A 24,348-nucleotide genomic window follows, 5' to 3' on the forward strand; every position below is an offset into this window, starting at 1 on the left:
AGCATGTCATGTTTTGCTTTGAGTTCAGCTCACATTCTTTTTTTTGTGACATACTTTTATTTTGAATTTCAGTTCCTTTTCCACCCCTTTCCTGTGTTACTCAATTGCATCCATTTACATTTACGACATTTAACAGACACCCTTATCCAGAGCGACTTACATTGAGGGTTAAGGGCCTTGCTCAGGGGCCCAGAAGTGGTAGCTTGGTGGACCTGGGATTCAAACTCACAACCTTCTGATTGGTAGACCAACACCTTAGGCTGCAGTATTCATTGTATCTTTCAGTGTTAATCCCTTGATTAGCTTGTCCTCCTATACCAGACATTTTCAGACTTTTGTCCCATTTCGACTTCCCCATCACCACACAGAACAAACAAACTTTTCAATAGACTTCTTAAACTACTGCATGCAGGTAATACAGTATGCATAAAAATCCAAGTCAGGTCATCCCATTTGCCCAGGGCTTTTACTACCTATCATTACCTTGCTAATAAAATCAAATACAATAGAACCACATAAAAAAAAAAAAAAAAATACAGTCTCATAATACAGCAAATCTAACAACACAGAAGAAGGAGACTGTCTAGTCCTGTTATTGATCTGCTGCTCAAATCGTTCTAACGTGTCTGTGTGTGAGGTGTAGCGTGCTCTGAGAAAAGAGATATCCGACATAACCCCATCTGCATGCATGAGCTCACTCGTGATTGTCAGGGTCGCAGTGATTCATAGGGAATAGAGATTTTGCTCTCTTGGACTCATGAAGCATCATAAGGATTCATATGTTTTTTGTCTACGCTCTGTGTTTTCCATAGTTACTGCTTCCTATCATCCTAGTTCCTCTGATTTTACAGATTTCCATGTCTGCTTTATACCTTCACCCCTGCCATGTTTCATGACCATGATTCCTTGATTATTAAAAAAAATGCTTCACACCTCCAACTACTGAACATTATACATAGTTCATAAATTCATTCATGCTCAGTGACATGTTCAGCTTTATTCCTAATCACGATTGAACCCGTTGCCCTTCCCAGGAACACTGGACGAGGTGCAGAATACACCCGAACTGAACAAACCGGTAAGACGGCGCACACAGGGCAGTAAGATGACTTCAGGAACATTAAAAAGTATTGAGGCCTTCTGCACCACTGTGCCACTGAAGATTCTGGAAGAATTCCAATAAATTCCTGTTTGCTCTAAATGAATTCATCACCACCTATTAGTTTTCTCAGCCTTTATCTTCTAAAATGTGACCTTTCTCTCAATAATTTGGTCAGTCATAACAATCGTATTATATCGGTTAAAATCTGCAGTTGATAAATCATTTAGAATGTCTTTCTATTTCCTGAGGGCTCTCTTGAATTAAAGTTGAAAGGTCAGGATTTATATTGAAGGAGACATCTGGTGGTTGAAGGAGAATTGAAGTTGAAGGAGACATATGCACTGCAAAAAATCTTTGCTTACTAAAAACCTGGCCACCAACTTTGTGATATTTCACGCTTTTCCTTTTTTTTTCTTCAATGAATGAATATCTGTTGGTGCTTGGCCAACATTGCCTCTTCAGGGGTGATAAGGGCTGCCTCTCAATCTCCAACTCTGTCCTTTACAGGCACTAAGGAGCTCATCTTTAACCCTGAGTGCTGCCACAAATAACTGAATAGATGCGGCTATTCATTCCAGCCATGGTTCTATTTCTCCCTAAAGTAGCTGAACCCCTGGTACGGGCTATTCTAGTGTCTTCTCAAGCAAAAAATGAATAGCAGCCTTTTATCAGTCTCATCCCTTCAAGATAGCCTCTGCCATCTTTCCCAGCGATCGTCATTGTAAGGTACGACATTTCTATTGGGCCGTAGGGAGAGAGAAACTGCTGTGAGTTACCAATTACATGGAAATTCAAAGCATGGTCACACATTCAGGCGACGCTCTTCCTGAGCTGTATTTAATCCTCGCTCTCCCGCAGGAGAAGAGGACTGTGACCGACCAAATTAGAGACACTGCCTCCTCAGCACTCTTCACTCAGCACCCCGTTCACTCGTTCCGGTCAACAGCACTAAAAGTTCACCATGTAAATTGCAGCAGAAATTATTTAGTGATTAAACTTAAACTTTAGTCGACACTTTCGACCCTGTTGAAATTCTTCATTTAGTTTTTTTATTCTACTTAATGTTAAAAGGTGGGTTTTAAAAACGTATCAGTGAGGTATGATAAATAAAGCCCTGTTATATATATTACAATAAACTGAGTAATTGGTACGAGTGGCATTTGATTGACGGAGCTTGTTATAGTCACACATTGCTCCTGTCGTTTAGGAGTGACTATACGCTGCAGAACATGACCTCTGTGGAAAGACCTTGAGAGAAATCACTCTTTTACACTTTTTTTGACAGCTGACATTTTATTTCATCCTCTTCTTTCCTCTAACTCATCACTTTTCTTTTTTTTCTTGCTGCTTCTGCTACCTTTCCTTTTTCGTGGCCTGAGGCCCAAAATTCTCTCCTAGCCACATCAGCAGCTCTCTCAGCAGGGAGTCTTGGGTGAAGTACAGATTCGGTGTGCCTCAGGGCTCTCGGCTTGGCCCCCTTCAATTCCAAATTTTTTACCCTTTCAAGGCTAAATAAGTACGAGTGTTTCTTTGTTTTCAAACTGTAGAAGGCAAGTCACGTCGTTTGTTCCATATATGTAAATAAATGAGTTTTTTTTAAAAATATTCGAACATGAGAGACTGTGGGAAACTGTGAAGCTTAATTAACAATGCCAAACTGTATAGAGCAAATTTCACGGATGCATACAAAGTGATTTTGTGATAACACATCCTTAGTCTATAATTCAGGCATGAAATAATTTCATGTATGCGCTAAGCTCCCGCCTGCAGGCAACATCCCAAGCAGCCCACTGTAGAGCAATCAGAGGCTTGGAGCGCATTTCCATGTTGGTTTAATGGGTTAGTAATTCTCTGGCAGAAGGTAAGACAGAAAACAGATTGGCACTTCATCAAGAACAACAAGCAGCAGCTGGCTGGCCCGTTCACCCTGGCCTGACCCGACTGGGCTCTCAGAACCCGAGCCTGGCGTGAGCTCCATGCCATGACTCTGGGGATGGCCAACCTCCAACACACATGTTACTAAGCAGGAAGAAGAATCTTTCACACAGGCTTGCAGACTCACAATCGAGTTTTCACACAAGCCAGGTTTCACTTTCCTTCCTTTAGGCCTTTTTATGCGCTCGTTATTAGTGTCACTCTCCTCGCAATACATTTGCAGAATAGAGAGCGTGGACGGGAATAACAAAAAAAAATCTAAGGGAACCATTCATCAATGTTGAACAGGGAAGGTCTGAGGGAGATTACGAAAGGAAAACAGACGGTGCATTTATCACATTGACACATTAAAGCACACAACGTGAATTCCATAATATTGTCTTTGTTGTGGCACTGAAGGATAACAGCATCATAAATACTAACATATGGTCTTATCTACCCAGCCAGGAAGGAAAAAAAAAAGACCATGTTGATATTCAGCGAGCGAGACTGAAATATCTTTTTCCTTAATTTTTTTCCCCTCCTGAATTCTTCCATTATTACTGTAATTATTCCTCAGCAGTATGTTAGAATATTTCAGGATAACACTAGACAGTGGTTAAGCCAGGGGTCAGAGCAGTCAGGGATGGAAGACTGCAGTTGGATTGGACTTTTCAGTTTCTACAGCAACACAGCATAACCACAGCTGATTCCTTTTGTCCTTGAAGCTTGAGGCTGACCAAAACAGGTCAAAGAAGTCACAAAATGAACCTGACCTCCTCTACCTGCATGCAGTGATTTTAATGAAGTCATCTGTACAGTCTACACTTTATAGAAGGTGACACTTAAAGCACTGACCTCTCATAATTAAGCGGGGCATTAAAATTAATTTCAGGGCACAACTTTTTAATAACAGCTGCTGAGTTCATTTTTATTTCATTCGTCCGGTGGAAATGGAAAAAGAGCGAGGTAGTTCAACCTCATGAATATTCTTGCTGACCCCTCAAACATCGGCTCTCCTTTCTTTCTTTCTGTATGAATGAACAGTGCAATAGAGAAGTAGTGCTGATTGAGGCAAAAGCTCCTATACTCGTTAAACACCCCCCCACCCAAAAAAAAAAAGGCTGCATGCTTGGAAATGTAGAGAAAAATTAGACACTCAACCAAGACAATCAACATCCACCTAACGAATATGAAAGACATGAGAAATCAGGGTACCTTGCGGGCCGTAGGGACCGCTAGGAGGTCCGTAGGAACCAGTGGAGTTTTGCTGATAGATGCTCATCCCATGCTGCATCTGGTTCCTGGATGACAGATGTGGGGAGATGGGCGGTCCGGACTGCTGAGGACCATACTGGTTTTGACTCCTCCGCATGAAAGCTGGTACACACATGCAGAAAAGAGGAAAGGATGATGATGTAGATGATGATGATGATGATGATGATGGTGGTGATCATCATCATCTTCATCACCACAGTAGCTTGGATAAGAGAAAGTACTGTACAGCTTTGTGAGGAAATTCAATTCAAATGAATGTTATGTGTATAATGATTTTAATGCAGTGTTAAAGATGAAAGATTCAGGATGAGAAAGAAAGAGGTGCCAGTGGGGAGGAAAAACCCCATGATATGGCATGAGGAAGAAACCTACAGAGAGATTTGACAGGGAATTCAATCTCTTCTGGGTGACACTGCATAGGGACATTCTAAATCATTTCTTTCTTTCTTTCTTTCTTTCTTTCTTTCTTTCTTTCTTTCTTTCTTTCTTTCTTTCTTTCTTCCTTTTTCAGTGTTTTTTATTTTCTTTTCTTCCATTTTTTTCCACGTTCTAAACTATTTCAGTATCTTAATGATAAATTGTTTGAACTTTTTCTTTCTTTCTTTCTTTCTTTCGTCCTTTCTTTCTTTCTTTCTTCCTTTTTCATTGTTTTTTATTTTCTTTTCTTCCATTTTTTTTCCACGTTCTAAACTATTTCAGTATCTTAATGATAAATAGTTTGAACTTTCTTTCTTTCTTTCTTTCTTTCTTTCTTTCTTTCTTTCTTTCTTTCTTTCTTTCTTTCTTTCTTTCTTTCTTTCTTTCTTTCTTTCTTTCTTTGCAATTTTCCAATCATTTCAATGTCAGTGATACAATAGGCTGTAGTGGTTCTTTTCTTTTTCATTTTTTTTTCCTTTCTTTTTTCCCCATTTTTTTAAATAATTTTTTGCATCTTTCTAAATTATTTCAGTATCTTAGAGATATAATAGTTTGAAGTTTCTTTCTTTTCTCTTACTTACTTTCTTTCTTTCTTCTGTTATTTGCAATACACACCAAAATGGCTAAAAGAATTCCCGCACAAGCCATAACAAAGCTCATGAAGTTACTAAGAAAACAAACAGTGATGTAAAGTCCTGACAGTAGAGACTCCTTCCTTGTTTGTGAACTTAAAGTCAGTTTACAGAACACCATATCAACCTAAACATATTAGTTCATTAACACACTGTGGTAACTGACTTTGGTGTTAACATCTTGAAGTTCCAATAAAATTTGTTGAATAGTTGCATAGAAAAACAAGTTATTAGAACGAGCACATAAAATAAACCTACTATTTAAATTTCAGTGAAAACCAAGGACAGAGGTGATAATGAAAATGAAAAAACAGATATGACAAACTTTCCCACACTCTTCTTTTCCACATTCTTTTTTCCATACTAAAAAAAATGACAATACAAAAATAAACCCAAAACAATTCCAGTTATTTCCAGAGGCAATAGTATTTCTAAACCCTGACAGATACTGTAGGTGCGACTGGTGGGTGATAAATGAGGAGCTTTATCACTTAATTCCCTCATATGCTGTGAATTAACTAGAACAAAATTAGCAGAAAATGGAAAAAAATGACAATAGAAACAATCTAAAACATTATGTGAGTATTCACAAGCTGAATAGCTACCAAAAACTGACATTTAGAGCAGTTCTGATTGGACACGATATTAAATGGAGTGGCACTTTATTACATTTAAACCCCTGGGCAAACAGACCTGGGGGTGGTGGTGGGGTGTCTACAATCCACTCAGATGGGAAAGGTTGCTTTTGTATGGGCTGCTCTGCACGCTAATATTGTAGATTAGGCTAAATGGAAATGTTCAGTAGAGCAGCGAGCGCCAGCGCTGCTCCCCACTCAAGCTTCGTAAGAATTTGTGTGTCGAGCAGACGCCCAGCACTTTTTTTCTATATTGAGTGGAGCCTTTCAGACACACACACACACACACACACACACACGCACACACAGGCGGTCAATCATCTCCCCATGCACTCTGTTCTGCTTGGGCAGCAGAACCCGGCTGGCTGTCTACCGGCTTCGGATGATGAGACGAGGGTTGAAAGTGCTTAGACTGCCAGAGAGCGCAGCTTTAACGGGGACATTATTGTAATGTTTTGCTTCCATTAATGTAAGGGAGTTTGGAGAAAAAAACACAGTGTAATACCGCATTTTAAATTGCCTGGAAAATGGATGGAGGAGAGAGGAACGCTGCACAGACAGTGCTAAAAGCAAATAATGCATTCACACTCACTCACCCACCCGCCCCAACACCACCACATGCCTGGCTCAAACAGCTAGGCTCTTAGCCGGACAATAATAATCTAAGTGGTAAAAGAGGAAGAAAACAGCTGCTCAACTTGAATTTTATGGAAATACGATGAGCTCTAAAGGCTTGTGTACCTGCAGGACTGGATTATATATATTTTTTACAGCATAATGCAAACCACACACTCTTCTAGAGGTCACGGAGGCACCATGTAATGCACTTGAGCAAGTCTGAATTTTGATTTTTCATTAAGGGCCTTGGAAAGTCAGCCTTTCAATGCCAGGACGTCCACGCAGAAGGACTTCGTTTAGTATGCTGATTTGTACTTTAAATTTACAGGCATCATTACAGGAAATGGCAAAGGCTCTGCGTTCATACTAGATGGAATTTCTTTCTTGTTTACCTCTGTCGTGAGCCATGGGAATCTGGCTCATGCTGGAGTTGGAGCCAGCGTCAGTTATATTCCCAGGGTTCTGTGGTGCCAGCTGGGGTACTGTGGAAAAGAGAAATAAAAAGATTTGAAAAAAGTATCATTTCACATCATTGTCAAGCTATAAATCGGAGAATCCCAAATCTGATTACATGCACAATTCAAAAGAGTGATTGCCTCAGCGTACTTCTGTGGGGTTATGTAAAGACAAAGACACCAAAAGACACCAAAGACACTTAACGAGAACAAGTTTGTGTAATCTTAATGGCTTCACATTGGCAATGGTGTATGAGTGCTACTGTACTACAGATGGCGCTATTAAAATTTCATGACAATTTGCAAGACTACAGGAAAAAGACTTATGTGCTGACAGTGTGAACTATGACGAGAATAAACATGTGATACATGAGACCATTAAAGACATAAGTGTTGAGGATGGGCAGTTAAAGTTCATCCTAGTGAAACTTATTTGAGATTTGGATTGAACCATCTTGTTCATGTCTATTTTTTAAGGATTTTATTCCATTTTGTTTCACCCAGTTGCAATGGGCATGACATGATGAGCAAAACCTTCACGACTCTCATTCACTCACGCAATCACACACTACGGACAATTTTTCCAGAGATGCCAATCAACCTACCATGCATGTCTTTGGACCGGGGGAGGAAACCGGAGTACCCAGAGGAAACCCCCGAGGTACGGGGAGAACATGCAAACTCCACACACACAAGGCGGAGGCGGGAATCGAACCCCGTCCCTGGAGGTGTGAGGCGAATGTGCTAACCACTAAGCCACTGTGCCCCCCCGATGTTCATGTTCTACGATCTTAAGTGTGATGCACGTAGACTTTTATTTTATATAAAAGAAACAAGTAAAACTCTACACCAAAGGCAAAGACAGAGATGCTTCCACTGCTAAAAAGTCTAGTACTCTTTAAATAATTGTATGCATTTAACCCAGCTGTGACCTTGTACATGTTTAAATAATTTAAAAATAGAAGCAGTTAAAATCTGATATTTACAGTGATAACTCCATATAATCCCTATAAACATTCAACCACTTGTTCTTAAGATTTCACAGCAACGATAACCTCGAATAGATGGATAGATGGATGAATTAATGGTCTGATGGCAAATGTGTTTTGTGCTACATTACAAGAACTTATAAGAAACACCTCATGACAAATGGATAGGAAGCTATTGAAAAAAGACATTTGACTTGGCTGACTTTGGCTTTGTTTGGATCAATTCCAAGATCTAATCAGTTCACCTACTGATTACAGTGATACTTCCATACAAATCCTACAACCATTCAACCACTTGTACTCGAAATATCACACCTCAGATAATCTCATTAATAGGTAAGAGGTATAAAGTACAGAGGCACCTGATCCTTAATGCTATTTATATTTGGATGTAATTCTGAGTCAAAAACACTTGATTCAATAAGTCTGAAAATCATAAACTTTAAACTCTTAAATATCTGGTTCATCATTCATTTATATTCATTAAGCATTCATTCACTGATGGTAATTTGAAGCTTTTTCTGGCTTTGATGGATCCAGAGCCTGTGCCATTATAATACATATCAGTCTATCGCAGAACACCATGCACACACATTCACACCTAGGGCAATTTATAGCAGCCAACCACTCACTGCCATGTTTTGGGGGAAAACCTGGAGGCAAAAAACATATGAAACTCCACAGAGACATCGAATCATGGACCCTGTGAATCACGGACCCCAGGAAACTGTGGGACCAGAAAACCTGCTGCTCTACTGTGCTGAATTAGATTAAGTATATTATTGAGTAACTTCTATTATTTATTCAGTGCACTAAAATTCAATTCTACATGTATAGTGTTTTTAACAATATACTTTGTCACAAAGCAGCTTCACAGAAATATATAAAAATAAAAAAATAAAATCTGGATATAAATTTAAAAGCCAGCGGTGACAGTGACATAGAAAAACATACTGAGGCAATATTAAGAATAAACCTTGAGAGTAATCAGACTCCAATAGGAAGCCACCCACTGGATAGTGCGATTATAAATTATATCCCTTTTAATACTATGTGGTCAAAAAGTTCAATTGTGCAACCAGGAAATTTATTCAAGTTTTAACACAAAGTTGATTTTGCTTCATAAGACTGTGCATGTCATGGTGTTTGTTGTGTTTATCAGCAGTAAATGGAAACTGTTCATGGCAATTGCATTCCTGAAACTATCATAACAATTGTAGTCCTAAGCCTTCGCAGCAAAACTGATCAAATCAATTGAAGTACAAAACCATCTACACGGGTTGTAAGTGATACCATCCACAGTAATCCAGCAGTGACTGTTTTTTTTTTTTGCTTGCAAAATCAATATTAATTAAGCAAATCATCCTAAACCATCAGAAAACCAACATAACACGACCAGGCCTTAATAAGTTCCTGTAACAAATTTCTCTCTGTTATTAGTTTCCATGCCAAAACACTAAGCAGCCTGATTCCCATCCTCCTACATTGTTATATTCCTTTTTTATAACCTTCATTGTCCTTCACTGTGCTGTCCCTCACACAGCGTCTTCTCAGATCCTCTAGTGCTGGTTTACTCTCAATCCTCAGGTGGTTTTGGAGTAAATTGTGATGGCATTGTTGTGGTATTTCCACTCTGTGTCCCTTCTTCAAGTCACAATCAAATCTCCTTTCATAGTCCCATCTTAGCTCTCATGTGCAGCACAAAGATACACTGTCATTGTTTGAAACCTAATGCTCATTAGAATGCTTGTTTTCGTCTTCTCTGGCTTTATCATGCCATTTGTTTTACTTTTATCATGCTAGCAGCCGTCTGGGCTAAACAATGTGTCAAAATAAAGTGATTCACTTGAAATAGCTTGATATTAATATCTGAAGATGCCCTAACCAATGACATGATACAAAAGCACTTAACAATCAAATAGTTGGAATCTAGAACGTTTACCATTTTTACCATGAAATCGTTATATAGCTCACCAGCGACTGTGTTTTATTATTTTCAAGATTATCATTCATTACCGCAGGGAATAATATTGCCACTCTGAGATATAACTGTAAGTTGATTCTTCTCTGTTTATGGAACAATACATTACAGAGATAAACAACAACCTGCAGCTCAAGGTTCTTTATTACTCTAACAGTTCAGGTATATCTTTAAAACAAGTACATAACACAATAAATAATACTAGTCAGCATTTTATTTATTTTCCATAAATGGCCATGAAAACATACTTTGATAGCGTAAAAATGTCATCTTATTTTGTGTGTGTGTCTAAAACAACATTTGTCTTTGGATCGTCAAAATGCTGTTAGGTTTACTTGAAAGAAGGCTGAATAAAAATATCACCACTGCTACTACTACTGCTATTACTGTACTGTATCACTACAACTACGGTTAGCACTACTATACAACTACGGTTATCACTACAACAACGATTAGCACTACTATTTCTCTAACTACTATTACTACCACTAACACAACTGTTTCTACAATTGCTGCTACTACCTTTACTACTACCACTACTATTTCTACAACTACTACTACTTCCTCTCCTACTACTGCTACCTGCTACCACTTTTTCTAGAATTACTACTACTTTTTCTGTTAGGGGTCGCCACAGCGAATCATCTGTTTCCACTTAACTCTATCCTCTGCATCCTCTACTCTCACACCAATTAACTTCATGTCCTCATTTAACACATCCATATATCTCCTCTTTGTCCTTTCTCTTGACCTCTTACCTGGCAGCTTCATCTCCAACATCCTTCTACCAATATAACCATCTCCCTCCTCTGTACATGTCCAAACCATCTCAATCTAATCTCTCTGACCTTGTCACCAAAACAGCCAACTTGAGCTGTCAGTCTGATGTTCTCGTTCCTAATCCTGTCCATGCTCACCACTCCTGAAGAGAACCTCAACATCTTCATCTCTGCTACCTCCATCTCTGCCTCATGTCTTTTCCTCACTGCTACAGTCACTACTACTACTACACCTGCTATTTCTACCACTTCTGCTGCTTCTAATTCTACTGCTATCACTATTACACCTACTATTACTACCACTACTATTACTACCACTACTACAATAATTAACACGATTACTACTACTACTACCACTACTATTTCTATCCCTTCTACTACTAATATTACTGTTAGTACCATTAGAATTATTTCTATTATTACTACCACTAATATCGCTACCACCACTACAACCACCACAACTCGACTACTACTAACTACAAAGTCAACAGCAACAACACGGTCACAAATGTTATATAACATATTAGCATCAGCAGCCCTGACTTTTATCTTAATAGTAAATATTTATTAACCTTTTTAGAACACCTCCCACCTTTTGTACTGAAAGTATATTTGAAGCGTATTCACAAAACAGTGATTGAAGTCCATTATACATTTTAAATGATATTAAAAGTACAGCGTGTTTACCATAACCATTCATACATATTAAAAGTACAAATGATGAACGCTTGATGGACTTTTTAACAGTTTTCTGACAAGGCTCTAATTAAAACATCTGCCGTTTTTTCACTTTCCTGCTTGCACTCTGTTTTTATTTTTAATGCTTTCATTTCTGTCACCATTTGACCTGCTACCATTTATGACCAGTTACAAGCCACCATGTTCTGAGATGTACAGTATAACAATTAGTACATATTGCATATACAGACTAAATAATGCTCTTTTTAAAGAGCATTGCCAAATTTTCGCCGGCATTTGGCAGATAGTTAGGTGCTAAAGACATACGATAATATGATACCTATCACCTTTATATTAATCAATGTAATGTGGTGCTTGCACTGTTCCAGAGACGATCCTCAATATGCACGACAATTAACATTATGATATGAAAAAGCAAGTGGATTGTTTTTTTTTTGACACACATGGGTATGAAGTGTAAATTAGCCTGAGCCTCAGTGACATGGCACTGCTGTCATTAACCGATGAGCAAAAAGACTGTCAAACCAATGACAGAACAGCGGGGAGGCAAGCGAAACCAGGGCAACGTGAGTATCAGAGGCTGTGAGCCGACTGGTGCTGGGAATTGGACACGTTATTTTTTTCTGCTAAAGACGGAGAACAACAAGCTGTGAACTCATGTTTTGGAAATACTGGATCCTTTTAGTAGTTAATGTAGTAAACATTCACAGGCAAGAGATCTTCAAACTCCCCATTAATGCATCCTACGATGATTTGTTTTCAACCTATCGCATTTCATGTGTTTTTTTGACTATCAAATCTCTTTTTTGGATGCTAAACCTTAAAAAGCAGGTGTAATGATTCTAAATTAATAATAACTATAATAACATTGACGAGGTGTGGGAGGCACTCAGCGTAAACAAACTCTAAAGCTAAACAAACTAATTGTGCAACGTTCACTTTGTAAACAGGTTCTCTGTGTGGATGCCCACGCACTGAGCATCTAAGGGCCGAGCATCAAGACTATAATCCATTTGTGTGTGTGTGTGTGAAAGAGAAAGAGAGAGTGAGACTCCGGGATTAAATAGAACCATCACTCTTCTTTGCTGTACAAAGCAGAATTAATGCAAAAACAAACCAGGAACAAAGGTGTACAATCAGTCCTTAAAAACATCACACTAAAATGTGGTGCTTACACACTTAGAGAGATATGTGTGTCTTTGTATAAGGTTGTTTAATTTGGTTGCATGTGTATGAGGGTGAAAATGGACCAATACTCTACTTCTTCTACTTTCGGCTTTTCCTGTTAGGGGTCGGCACAGCAAATCATCTGTTTCCATCTAACTCTATCCTCGGCATCTTCTACTCTCGCACCACTTACCTTTATGTCCTCATTTAACACATCCATATATCTCCTCTTTGGCCTTCCTCTGCAACTTCCTTTTTCTGCAACTCTTACCTGGCAGCTCCATCTCCAACATCCTTCTACCAATATAACCATCTCCCTCCTCTGTACATGTCCAAACCATCTCAATCTAATCTCTCTGACCTTGTCACCAAAACAGCCAACCTGAGCTGTCCCTCTGATGTGCTCCTTCCTAATCCTGTCCATCCTCGTCACTCCTCATCTCTGCTACCTCCATCTCTGCCTGGAGATGTCTATGTCTTTTCCTCACTGCTACAGTCTCTAACCAATACAGCATAGCTGGTCTCACAGAAAACACAGGGGCTTATTTTGTTTCAGTCAGAAGTGTGAATTACTATAATAGAGTCTGTGTATTGATCATTTGGTTGGATGTGAGCCTTGAGGATTAAGTGTTTCACTTTTTATAGCCAGAAATGCACGTCTGTGATGATATGAATGAAGCTGTACAATTGGTTGTGCGGCATTCTAACTCTGACACAGCAATCAATTTTTTTAGAACCGAGCTATATACTACTTTATGGTTTATATACATTATGCACATAAAGGCAGGGTCTCAGATTTTTGAGAAATGCTTCAGAAAATTGAGTCGGGCCAATAATAAAAAAAAAACAAAAACAAAATTCAAAACAAACGTGTAGCCAATGAGCAGAAAGGGGCGGGTCTTGTCAATATGTGGCAGAGAGAGTGTTCAGTGCGCATGTGTGACATTAGCAGAAAGCGGTTTTAGCATTGACATGGAGGATAAAAACAAAGAAAGAAAGCAAAGAAAGGCTTATGATAAGGCAAGAAGTAGGACCCGTGTTAATATAGGATCAGCTTTCCAGCGCTGGAGAGAACTGAAGGAGCGGGAAGTTGGCCGCATTTTCACAGATTCACGTTTCCTGAGTCAATAACTCCTGAGCTAAACGCTGTTACTACACAAATAACACCTCTTTTCTATCGTAGTAATGTAGAGACGCAGCTACAACCGTGTTTTGTGTAGTAACAGTGTTTAGCTCAGGAGTTATTGACTCGGGAAATTCACCTTTACTTAAGACGCCGAGGCGCTTTTTTCCTTCTCGATAGGTGAGTAACGTTGGTTTTGCTTTGTTACACAGAACTAATATATGCCGTCCTTTGCGTGATTATGCTTGTGTGTCATTTTTGCTTGTTTGTTTATCTGCAATCGTATTGTTCTTCCCTTCAGCTATGATAAAGACACATTTCTTTCCATTAGTTGCCTGGGTTATGTATGTATGTGTGGGCGGAGCTATCAATACAGGGGTGGGACCCATTTGGGTTAGTGTTTGTTTTGGTGATTTCAAATGTCGACATTGGCTTTCAAAAATCAGAGACCCTGCCTTTAAGATACAGGTTTTTTTTGTTCCATATTTTACGACAAAATTGTTAGTCTTAGCATATTCCTTCCTGTCTGGTTTTGTTCATTGCACTATTTACTGCACTTCAGTATTAATAAGCTACAACAAAATCAACCCATGTGACTGAATGATTCGTTCACTCAGCAGTGCTGTCTTAATGAGCTGAACATCCTGTAATCAGTTACCATCGTTGAGATGTTAGATATGAGGTAACGTGTACAATGTGTGTTCCTGACATACAGTATGTACAATGACGTTGATTTCCAGAACTGCATGACAAAAGCAGCCGGCTGATTATCACTAATAAAAAGACTCAAATGGTTTATTATTATTACTATATTTATACTATTACTAATATATATTATTACTATTATTGTTAATAGTAACTCATAAATGTCCAGGGAGTGGAGCAGGACCTGATCAATCTCCACCTATATTCCTAACCCAAATACTAATCCTAACCATTATCCATAACCCCCTAGATGCTGTATGACCCAGAATAACAAACACACTTATCCAGACCTAACTACACTGAACATTTATGTACGTATTTCGATATCAGATATCAATCAAGATTGCTGTATATCCTGAAAAAGTTTTAATCAACGAATGTCAACTAATTACACTTAAAAATCAGCCTTCATCCAGAAGGATGAAGCATGAATCTGCTTCATGAGCAGATTACTTCATCCAGCTGTCTAAGTCTCTAACCTGGTGAAAACTAGTAGCTGCTGATCTTTTTTATCAGGAAACACAGAGAACAATATACATTAATATAAATAAAAAAATAGAGGAGAGGCTAAGTCTTTTTTGGCCCAGCTGCTTAATAATTCAGAGCCTGCCATGTCTCCTCAGAACGCTCAGCTGGGGGTAAAGGAGTGTCTAAATGTCATAAGGCTTCTCAGTGATTCCTTTATGCATCCCTCTCACAATGAAAAGGCATCTTAATTAGCAGCGCTCCATCCGTACGTCTGGAGATCAACAACAACAGTGTGGATGTAGTAATATAGTATTATACAAACGGTTAGGGCAGTCCTGTACAAATATTTTCCATGTTTTATTCTACGACAATTTGCCAAGATGAACACTTTCACAATTTTTTTGTAATTAAAGAACAACACATGAATTTATTTAAATGTTAATTATTTGTGTGTTTAGTTATTTGTCATGGAACCGCTACAAAACAAGTGTGTTCCTGTTATCATACACGTTATAGCAGCTATAAACATGTTTCCTCAATACAGGGCTGTCAAGTGTCACGCATTGAGAGCGACAGTCACGCATTTGGGTCTTTTGTCACGCTCTCCCACCACACATTGTATTTCTCACGCAGAAAAGCTGACTATTTATCATATATTTAATATGCCACAGTGCCCAAAATGTATCTGTCCGCACCGCTGTCTCTATGGAACTGGGCAGGAATCAAGTGCGTCTCCCCTGGAGCTCTTAGTCGAGCCTGACACTTATCAGCCAATCAAAAAAAAGAGGCTTCACAATAGCCAATCAGAAAATAGCACTATTGTATATGGGTAAGATTTAATGCAACAACCAATGAAAAAAAAAAAACATTCATTAGAAAGGGTATTTTTGATGGTCGGTTTGAACAAAACCTCAACACAAAACAGCTTATCTCTGGAAGGGACATTGTCCTCAATCATGACCCTAAAAATGTCTGGGCTTGAGCCTAGCTGTTTTAAGTGGGAGCAACATCACAAATGATAAAGGAGTCCAAAAAGGCAACAAACACTTACAATAAACAAAACCAGTCTGGTTTTGCTGGTGTCATGACGCGGGACAGAGCGGACCCAAATGCAGGATAGCTAAAACAAAAGGGATTTATTAACACGAACACAAAACAGGAACACGGACTCGAGACAGGACTAAACAAAACTAAGACCACAGTAGATTCCGCGCTGCACAATGCAACACGGCACAGTTAAATAGACAAGGTAATTACAATGGGAAACAGGTGTGTGGAAACGGAAGGAGCAGACAAAGGCGGGGCAGACACGTGACGAAAAACATAAACAAATGCACGTGGCCAGAGTCTGGGCTGAGTCCTGACAGCTGGGTGGTTGGAAATGTCACTCTTGCCTGTCTTGAAAACTTGAGAGCCCGGTCAATAGTTTCTACTTTTTTCTTTCTCCTGAAGTTTGATCTCTGACAAAAACAATGTGAATTGTTACAGCTTTCAGTCCTGAAGACAAGTTTATCTCTAACTGTTGCAAAGCACATTGTAATTTGTTGCAAAGTTACTGAACACTTCTTCCATAAGTGTTCCTTCTTCCTATTTTCTTCTTCGAAAATAGTTTCTCAGGCTTATGTCTAACTCACGGATATTTCCTACATTAAGCAGATGCTTAAGACACTAAGTTTCACCAAGTAATTCTTTTTTTTTTCCAGAAATTTCCTGACCAAGTAATTTTCTCCCATCCTGGTCATCAAAAAAAGTCGCGTGGGCGCAAATAATTACAAAAAAGTGCAGTCATTTTAAGTTTCCCAATAGTAGGAGTTATGAAGGGTAAAAGAAACATGGCTCATAGATTCCAAGATAATGTGCGTGCTTAAATCCGGTATAATATTTAATATTCTTCCTGAGGATTGTTGAGGCAATGCGAGGTCTTTGAAGCACGGCTCCTCAGCTTTGAAGTGTTTTAAGAGGTTGAAATGCAAGATTCATGGTGCAGTTCAAAGGCATGCAGGAATACCCATGGCCATATTTCCTCTGTTGAAGCTGGACAATTTTAACGTCATATCTATGTGTCCGTTTCAGGACAGGCACACAGCAATTTCCGGCTCATGGAAAATAAAGAGCCTTTAAATGATGATGAAAAAGAAAGAAAAGGAGAACAGAAATATGCTGATAGATGATAGTCTGAACCTGCTAGTCCAGCAAGAGGAGTAATGCATGTGGTCAAAAGCCTTAAATGTAACACACACACACATATACACACACACATCAGCCTTAGTAATCTGAATGCTGCCTAATCCTTGGGGAAACCTATAAACACAGTGTAGCAATAATGGCATCTTAGATCCCAATGAACAAGAGTAAATGATTTTTCAACCTGGGGCTAATGCAAGTTAACTCAGCATGTCGGGGGACGCAAAACTGTATGGTAGTGTGCAAGCTGTGCTCCCATGGACCTCATTACTGGCAAGCCAAACAAGGCCAAGGTAAGTAAAGTGGAAAGTGCAGTTTAAGCGAAAAGAGCACAGGCACATCAATGTGAAAAAGAAATGCCACTTGGGCATAGCGTGTTGTTACATTAGAGAAAAAAACCCACAGTGCTCACTTTGGAGCCTATGCAAGCAACGGTGATTGCGTTGGCTTTGGAGGTCTAAAAGTAAACACGGTGTAATATAGAATGTTAAAGTAGTGATTGTAGAAATTACCAGGACTGCCTATTGAAATTTGAAATAAAAAAATAATAAACACGAAACTCTGCAGTAGATTGCAAACATTTGGGCTCCTGAGTGATACCTGAAATCCAGATGATGCCACAACCATCATGGCTGAGAGTCTGCTATGATTTTTGGGTGGGAGGGGCCTAATTCCCCAGTCAATCATGGCCGTCTATGTGCTTATATATGAGTATGTTTAGCCACACAGTGATGCTGTAGTACCAGCAGTTAAAAAGAATTCATGCATTCATGTGTCTCAGGGGAACCATGTGTTAGTGACGCGAGGATAAAAACATACCCAAATGCAGGATAGCGTAAAAATAAACTGGTTTAATAACTACGCTCAACAGGAACACAGACAAAACCAGACATGACACAAGACATGACTAGAGTTGACAAGGATGCTAGTCCTTGCCATAGGCAATGTGGCACAGATAAATAGACATGACAATTAACACATGAGGAACAGGTGTGCAGAGACGAGGAGGAATAAACAAGGGCGGGGCAGACACGTGAACATAGATCATAAATAAACGCACATGGCCAAAGTCAGGGCTGGATCCTGACACCATGTTAGTTTTACCCTCCCCAACTCGGGACTGTCATGTGATAGTGGCAAGAGTGGAAACAACCACATTTGGGAAAACTTGAATAACAACACTGAGGAAGTGCTCCACTTTTTATCCTATAAGTTGGTGTATGGGCAAGATCACATTCCCAAATGTGAAGATCCCTCCAGGACAGTAAAATTGTACATGCAGTGAAATGAACCACTACTCCGTCATGGCCTTACTAAAGATCTCTCAATTTTCTACCTGGCTCCTATTACCATAATACTCTCAGCTCACCAAAGCTCAGCTGATAAAAACGCTAACCCAACCTGCTAGTTGTATGCCCGAGGCCAGTAAGCTGATGGAGGCAAAATGCCCCACTCACTTAAAATTCTTGCATGCTAACCTTTGTGTGCTCCAAAGCCCTGAAAGCACTTCAAGCAAGAAGCAGATAAACAGCTTACTCTGAAAGTGTCCTCATAAGTATGTCTAAATCACATCTTTAAAGGGAAATAAGAAAGAAGTACAGACAGACGGCAGGAGAACACGAGGAGGGGGTGACTACAGTCATGTTAAATGGACCTTGATGGACCTTGGAGAAGAGGAATGAAAAGTGGAGAGGGCTGGGCGTTTTTTTGGTTTTCAATGGCAGCTCAAGTGCAGGGCTTTCATTAGAGGCTGCGCTTCAGTTTGCTGTCAATTAGAGGTGTTCTAAAGTGAGTGTATCTACTCCAAACACAATGAACATACCGCGGTACACACAAGTGTACACACAACACAATGTTCTTTATTCAAATTCAAAGAACAAATACGGGCATGACAAAAACCAGAAAAGTAAAAGCAGTTTGTGAATCTTGTCCAACGTTAAGAACAACTTTTCATTCTTTTCGTCTTCTGCCTTGACACGGTTTTTTGTCATGTTTATCTTTCAAATGATTTGTGCACGAAACTGACTAGTGGTCAGTTCTAAGAAGAAGTGGCACCATGGAGGACAGGTTAATGAGCATCAGACAGAAGGTCAATGCTAAAGCCTAATTAACATCAGTTAAGCTCTAAGCAGTGAAACTTCTCCACTTAGGGAATGGATTAAGATTGTTCTTCTGCATAGAATCAGCACTTTCCACTGTCTGCACACGTAGATGTGCTTAACTGCAGATACAGGCAGAAATCCAATAGCGTTTTATCTCTTTTAACACCTTACATGATCAGTATTAGTTGCGTTGGTTATCAGTTTATGTGTTTGTATCGGTGGGATTATCACTTCGTCGGATTCAGATTCATGCTCATACAAAGCCATATGTACAAACATCACAATCACAGAGCAATCACAAATTTGGTTACTACCATTTCAATCACCAGTTGAGAAATGATGTGGAGTAATGACGCCACAATTTTGGTGCAAGTCAGCAGATTGGTAGCATAAATTTAGAACAGAAACAGACCACATTTTCAGTGTTCTCCATGACCGGGAATGCACATTTCTAGGCTAAAAAGTCTGAATTCTGGTTCGAGAGCACTCCCACACCTAATATCACTATTTTCTAGGCTGAAATTGAGAAAACTTGAGACTTGTTTGTTATTTGATCTGCTTTCATACTGCACTTTATTAGATATTATTAGTACGATCCATCCTGATGCCCTGTTTCATCACTTGGAATCTGCTGGCTGCAACTGAGGATGAACCCACATGGACAGCCTAGAGATACATCATATTACTGTGGATGGTACCACTTAGAAACCATAAAGATCTCTTAGGACTGCAGTTGATATGACCAGTTTTGCTACAATGGTTTAGGACTACATTTGCTGTGAGGACTGTAAATTGGCACAAACAGGAATGTCTTCATAAGTGAAGAGCAAAACAGACTTCAGGTTAAAACTCGTGAAGGAAATGAATTTTAGTTCAAACTAAAAGATTATGAATTTCCTGGTTACTTTACTGAACTTTCTGACCATGTAGTCTACAGCTCTATAAGGGAAATGGTTTCTAATCACTCTGTCCAGTGTCACCCAGATGAGGATGGGTTCACCTTTAAATCTGGTTCATCTCAAATTTTCTTCCTTCATATCATCTCACTGAGTATTTTCCTTGCTACTGTCACCTCTACCTCGCTTATTAAAGCTAAACTGATACATTTTACATTTATAGAATGAATTTACATAAATGATTATATAATTTTATGAAAAACGATTAACATGAATTCTATGTTTATTTTCTCTTTTTATTACTCAGTACAAATCTCAGAACATCTGGTATTTCTCCAGTACTACAGCTTAAGCTAATAACATAATAATAATATTATGTAATAATAATAATAATAATAATAATAATAATAATAATAATAATAATAATAATAATAATTAAAGAAGAAGATGATGATGATGATGAAGGTGCAGAAGAAGAAAAAGAAGAAAAAAAACAAACAAATTCTTTAATTACCTTATCAATAACTTAATAATAAGGTAATTAATTAATTTGTTTGTTTTCTCTTTTTTTCTTCTTCTTTTTATTATTATTATTTTTATTTTTATTATTTATTATTTTTATATTATTATTATAAAACGTGTTTGATCATAATAATAATAATAATATTACTATTATATTTATTATTATATACATTTGTTTCGAGAAAAAAAAACAGTTTAACTTATTAATGTTATTAATAACAAATGTATTCATTCGTTTTTTTATTTGTAAATAGACAAATCATTTATTCTTAAAAATAAAAAATTCTTTTAAATACATTTTATTTTATTTTAATGAATAAAAATAGCTGGCTGCCATCACAAATATATGTTGCCTCCAGTACTTGAGGTGATTTGGGGTCAAGCAATTTTCTCACTGCTTTTGAGCTCATTTGAAAGTGGACTGAGGCAAATGAACAATGGTTGCATACGTGAGAATAAATGCTGCATATGTGAACACAGACTAAGTGTAGTAACTATAGAGGAACCTCTAAATGAAAAGGAAACAAAACTGACATGTATGCAGCATTGACTTTTGTTCTGTTTGGCTGGATGTTGGTGGACCGGACTTTTCAGTTTACAGAGCCATTGGGTGCCACACAGACCGGAGTTTCTCATTTGACTAGGTTTTATCGACAGTTGCAGAAATGTGATGAGAACCTTGCCAAATATTACCAACAGTGCTCTGAATCCACCTTCACCCTATAACAAATTCCATGAAGAAAAGCCTATTTAGGCCTATTTGTAATAGTGCAGAGTGAGATGAGCTCATGAATGTCACAACAGTTTTTACCTCCCTGAGCAGATTTGGGGTGACGGATGGATTCTCATTTTAGCCTCAACTCCTGACAACATGGTGTGTGTATGATTCTACCACTAATGCAGCTCATGGTCCCAAAGCCAAAAACTGCACAGGCTTTCTCAATTGCTTTAGAAACATTTGGGCTGAGCAATGTGATTTCTGCCCGACTGTCACAAATCTGGCACGACAGGAAAAATCAATTTGCTCGGCGCTTTGTGGCTTGTGAAGAATCCGAGTCTGGATAATGTTCTGGCATATTGTATTTGCTTCACTGAGACTGAAAATCATCCAAGCCCTTCATATCTTCAGCTCAAGCAGAGAACAGAGATGAGTAGTTAAGTTTTCTTTGTAATATCTCACATGGAAACTAAAACGCAGTTAGAGAATCTAATAACAGTGGGAGTCTAGAACAAAATCACAATACAGTCTAGCTGACTGGAATGAAAGGTCAGAGGTCAACAGAGTAGGAGAGTAGACAGGAAATCTGAAGGTGCTGGTACTGATCCCTTATGACTAGGAAAGAATGACAAGTGTCCTGTGAGACTGTCTGCCGTGTGGACACCGTGGTGGATGAGGCAGTTCTGAAAGGGGCGAGGGAGCAAAGGTGGTCACGGTCGGACAGGCTGAAGACTAATTCTTCTTGCGCCACTCTTATTCACGCTCGCGTAACTTCACTGCACAGCCTTGTGAACTTGTCTCATCGACCTGAGAGTTCTTATATCTTTGGGGACATTATTAAAGGTGCAGTCAGTAATTTAAAAACAAATCTAGACCTGTTTTAATTGTGTCATTTCAAAAATATAGGACATTCATTCATTCATTTTCTACCGCTTATCCGAAGTACCTCGGGTCACGGGGAGCCTGTGCCTATCTCAGGCGTCATTGGGCATCAAGGCAGGATACACCCTGGATGGAGTGCCAACCCATCGCAGGGCACACACACTCTCTCATTCACTCACGCAATCACACACTACGGACAATTTTCCAGAGATGCCAATCAACCTACCATGCATGTCTTTGGACCGGGGGAGGAAACCGGAGTACCCGGAGGAAACCCCCGAGGCACGGGGAGAACATGCAAACTCCACACACACAAGGGGGTGGTTGGGAATCGAACCCCCAACCCTGGAGGTGTGAGGCAAACGTGCTAACCACTAAGCCACCGTGCCCCCCAGATATAGGACATATTTTTGTAAATTTATGTCATGTAAAACTTTTTAATAATTATTAGCTTTTGACCTGTAAAAAGTATTCACAACTTTGTTGACTAAATAGTACTTGGGAAAATCTGCAAAACAAGTTAAAGTTAAAAATCACCTGAGTGAAACCTTACCAGCAGTATTTAAGTGTATAATGGAAGGAAGTAGCTCTGCATGGTAATCAAAGATACAGTTGTTTTCTAGTACTGACTGCAAAATAAACTGTGTTGCAGACTTCACCTATCTATCTGTTACGGTAACGTTACGGTGTTGTGTGTACTGAGTAGAAATTCAGACTCATAATTACAAAATAGTATAACCTGGAATGAATGCACTGTTAGTTATGTAAGACGAAACTCTCAAGGTGTACATACAGTAGTAGTGCTCCCAATTTAGTAGCAACAATCTCTGCTTTTATCAGCAGATGTTAGCAACCACTCCACTCAATATGGTTCTCCAGTTCACACCACAGCTGCTGGTTATGTGGGTTGAAAAAGCAGGTTTGTGTGACTCATCGTTCTCAGTATGTGAAGAGATGAAGAGCTTGCCTTGAGTGTGCCTATGTTGCCAACAACCAATCACTGATCACCATTGTTTCCAACAACCAATCACTGATCACTATTGTTTCCAACAACTAGTCACTGATCACTATTGTTCCCAATGATGAATCACAAAACATCACTGTTTGCAAAGGCCATTTACTGTAAACCATTGTTCCTAACAACCACTCACTGATCACCATTGTTTCCAACAACCAATCACTGATCACCATTGTTTCCAACAACCAATCACTGATCACTATTGTTTTCAACAACTAATCACTGATCACTATTGTTCCCAATGATGAATCACAAAGCATCGCTTTTTGCAAAGGCCATTTACTGTAAACCATTGTTCCTAACAACCAATCACTGATCACCATTGTTCCTAACAACCAATCACTGATCACCATTGTTCCCAAAGACCAATTACTGATCACCAGTTTTCTCAACAACCAATCACTGGTCACTATAGTTCCCAGTGACCAATTACTGATCACCATTGTTCCCAGTGACTAATCACAGAACATCACTGTTCGCAAAGACCATATACTTTTGTTTTCAGCAAACAATCACTGATCACCATTGTTCCCAGCAACCAAACATTAATGACCATTGGTCCTCGCAACCAGTCCCCGATCACCATTGTTCCAATCACTTTGATCACTATTTTCAAAACTGTTTTTTTTCCACTACTCACTACAAGTGCTTCTCTTATCTGTGTTCTTGGTAGAAATGTTAGTTTAATGTAAATAGCTTAAGGTGCCATGACTAAAGAAGATCTTTCTATAATAAATATGTTCTAATCTATTTCTATTCTTCAGAAAATCTTCCTTATTCATGTAAAACAATCATGACAATTCAACAAATAAGCAAAGTGACCTGTGACATCATGTAGTGACTTCTAGCGATTTTCTTAAGCACACCTGAGCTACTTTTTTTGCTGAGAAACACAGTTCCATACAACACTGGTGCATGGTTTCAGCAGAGGAACTGGAGTCAGGAAGTCAGGAAGACAAAAAAGAAGAAGAATGAAGTCACTTTTTTTTACTTGTAATTCACCTCAGAGGCAGCAGAGGGCTCTACAGAGGGATTCTTCCTTTTAAAAGAAAACCACTAGTGTG

General features: G+C 38.9%; 1 protein-coding gene across 2 annotated transcripts in view; it reads right to left on the bottom strand.

The window, feature by feature from the left end:
* LOC132852222 (AT-rich interactive domain-containing protein 1B-like) overlaps positions 1–24,348 on the bottom strand; it is a 211,666-nt gene that overhangs the window by 42,605 nt on the left and 144,713 nt on the right. For both annotated transcript variants that reach the window (XM_060879303.1, XM_060879302.1), the window contains exons 6-7: positions 6,989–7,078; positions 4,235–4,396 (exon numbers count right to left, since the gene is read on the bottom strand). In XM_060879303.1, coding sequence (XP_060735286.1) covers positions 4,235–4,396; positions 6,989–7,078 — 252 coding nt within the window. The remainder of the gene's footprint in view (positions 1–4,234; positions 4,397–6,988; positions 7,079–24,348) is intronic.

Source organism: Tachysurus vachellii, chromosome 10, assembly GCF_030014155.1.
Source record: "Tachysurus vachellii isolate PV-2020 chromosome 10, HZAU_Pvac_v1, whole genome shotgun sequence".
NCBI lineage: Eukaryota > Metazoa > Chordata > Actinopteri > Siluriformes > Bagridae > Tachysurus > Tachysurus vachellii.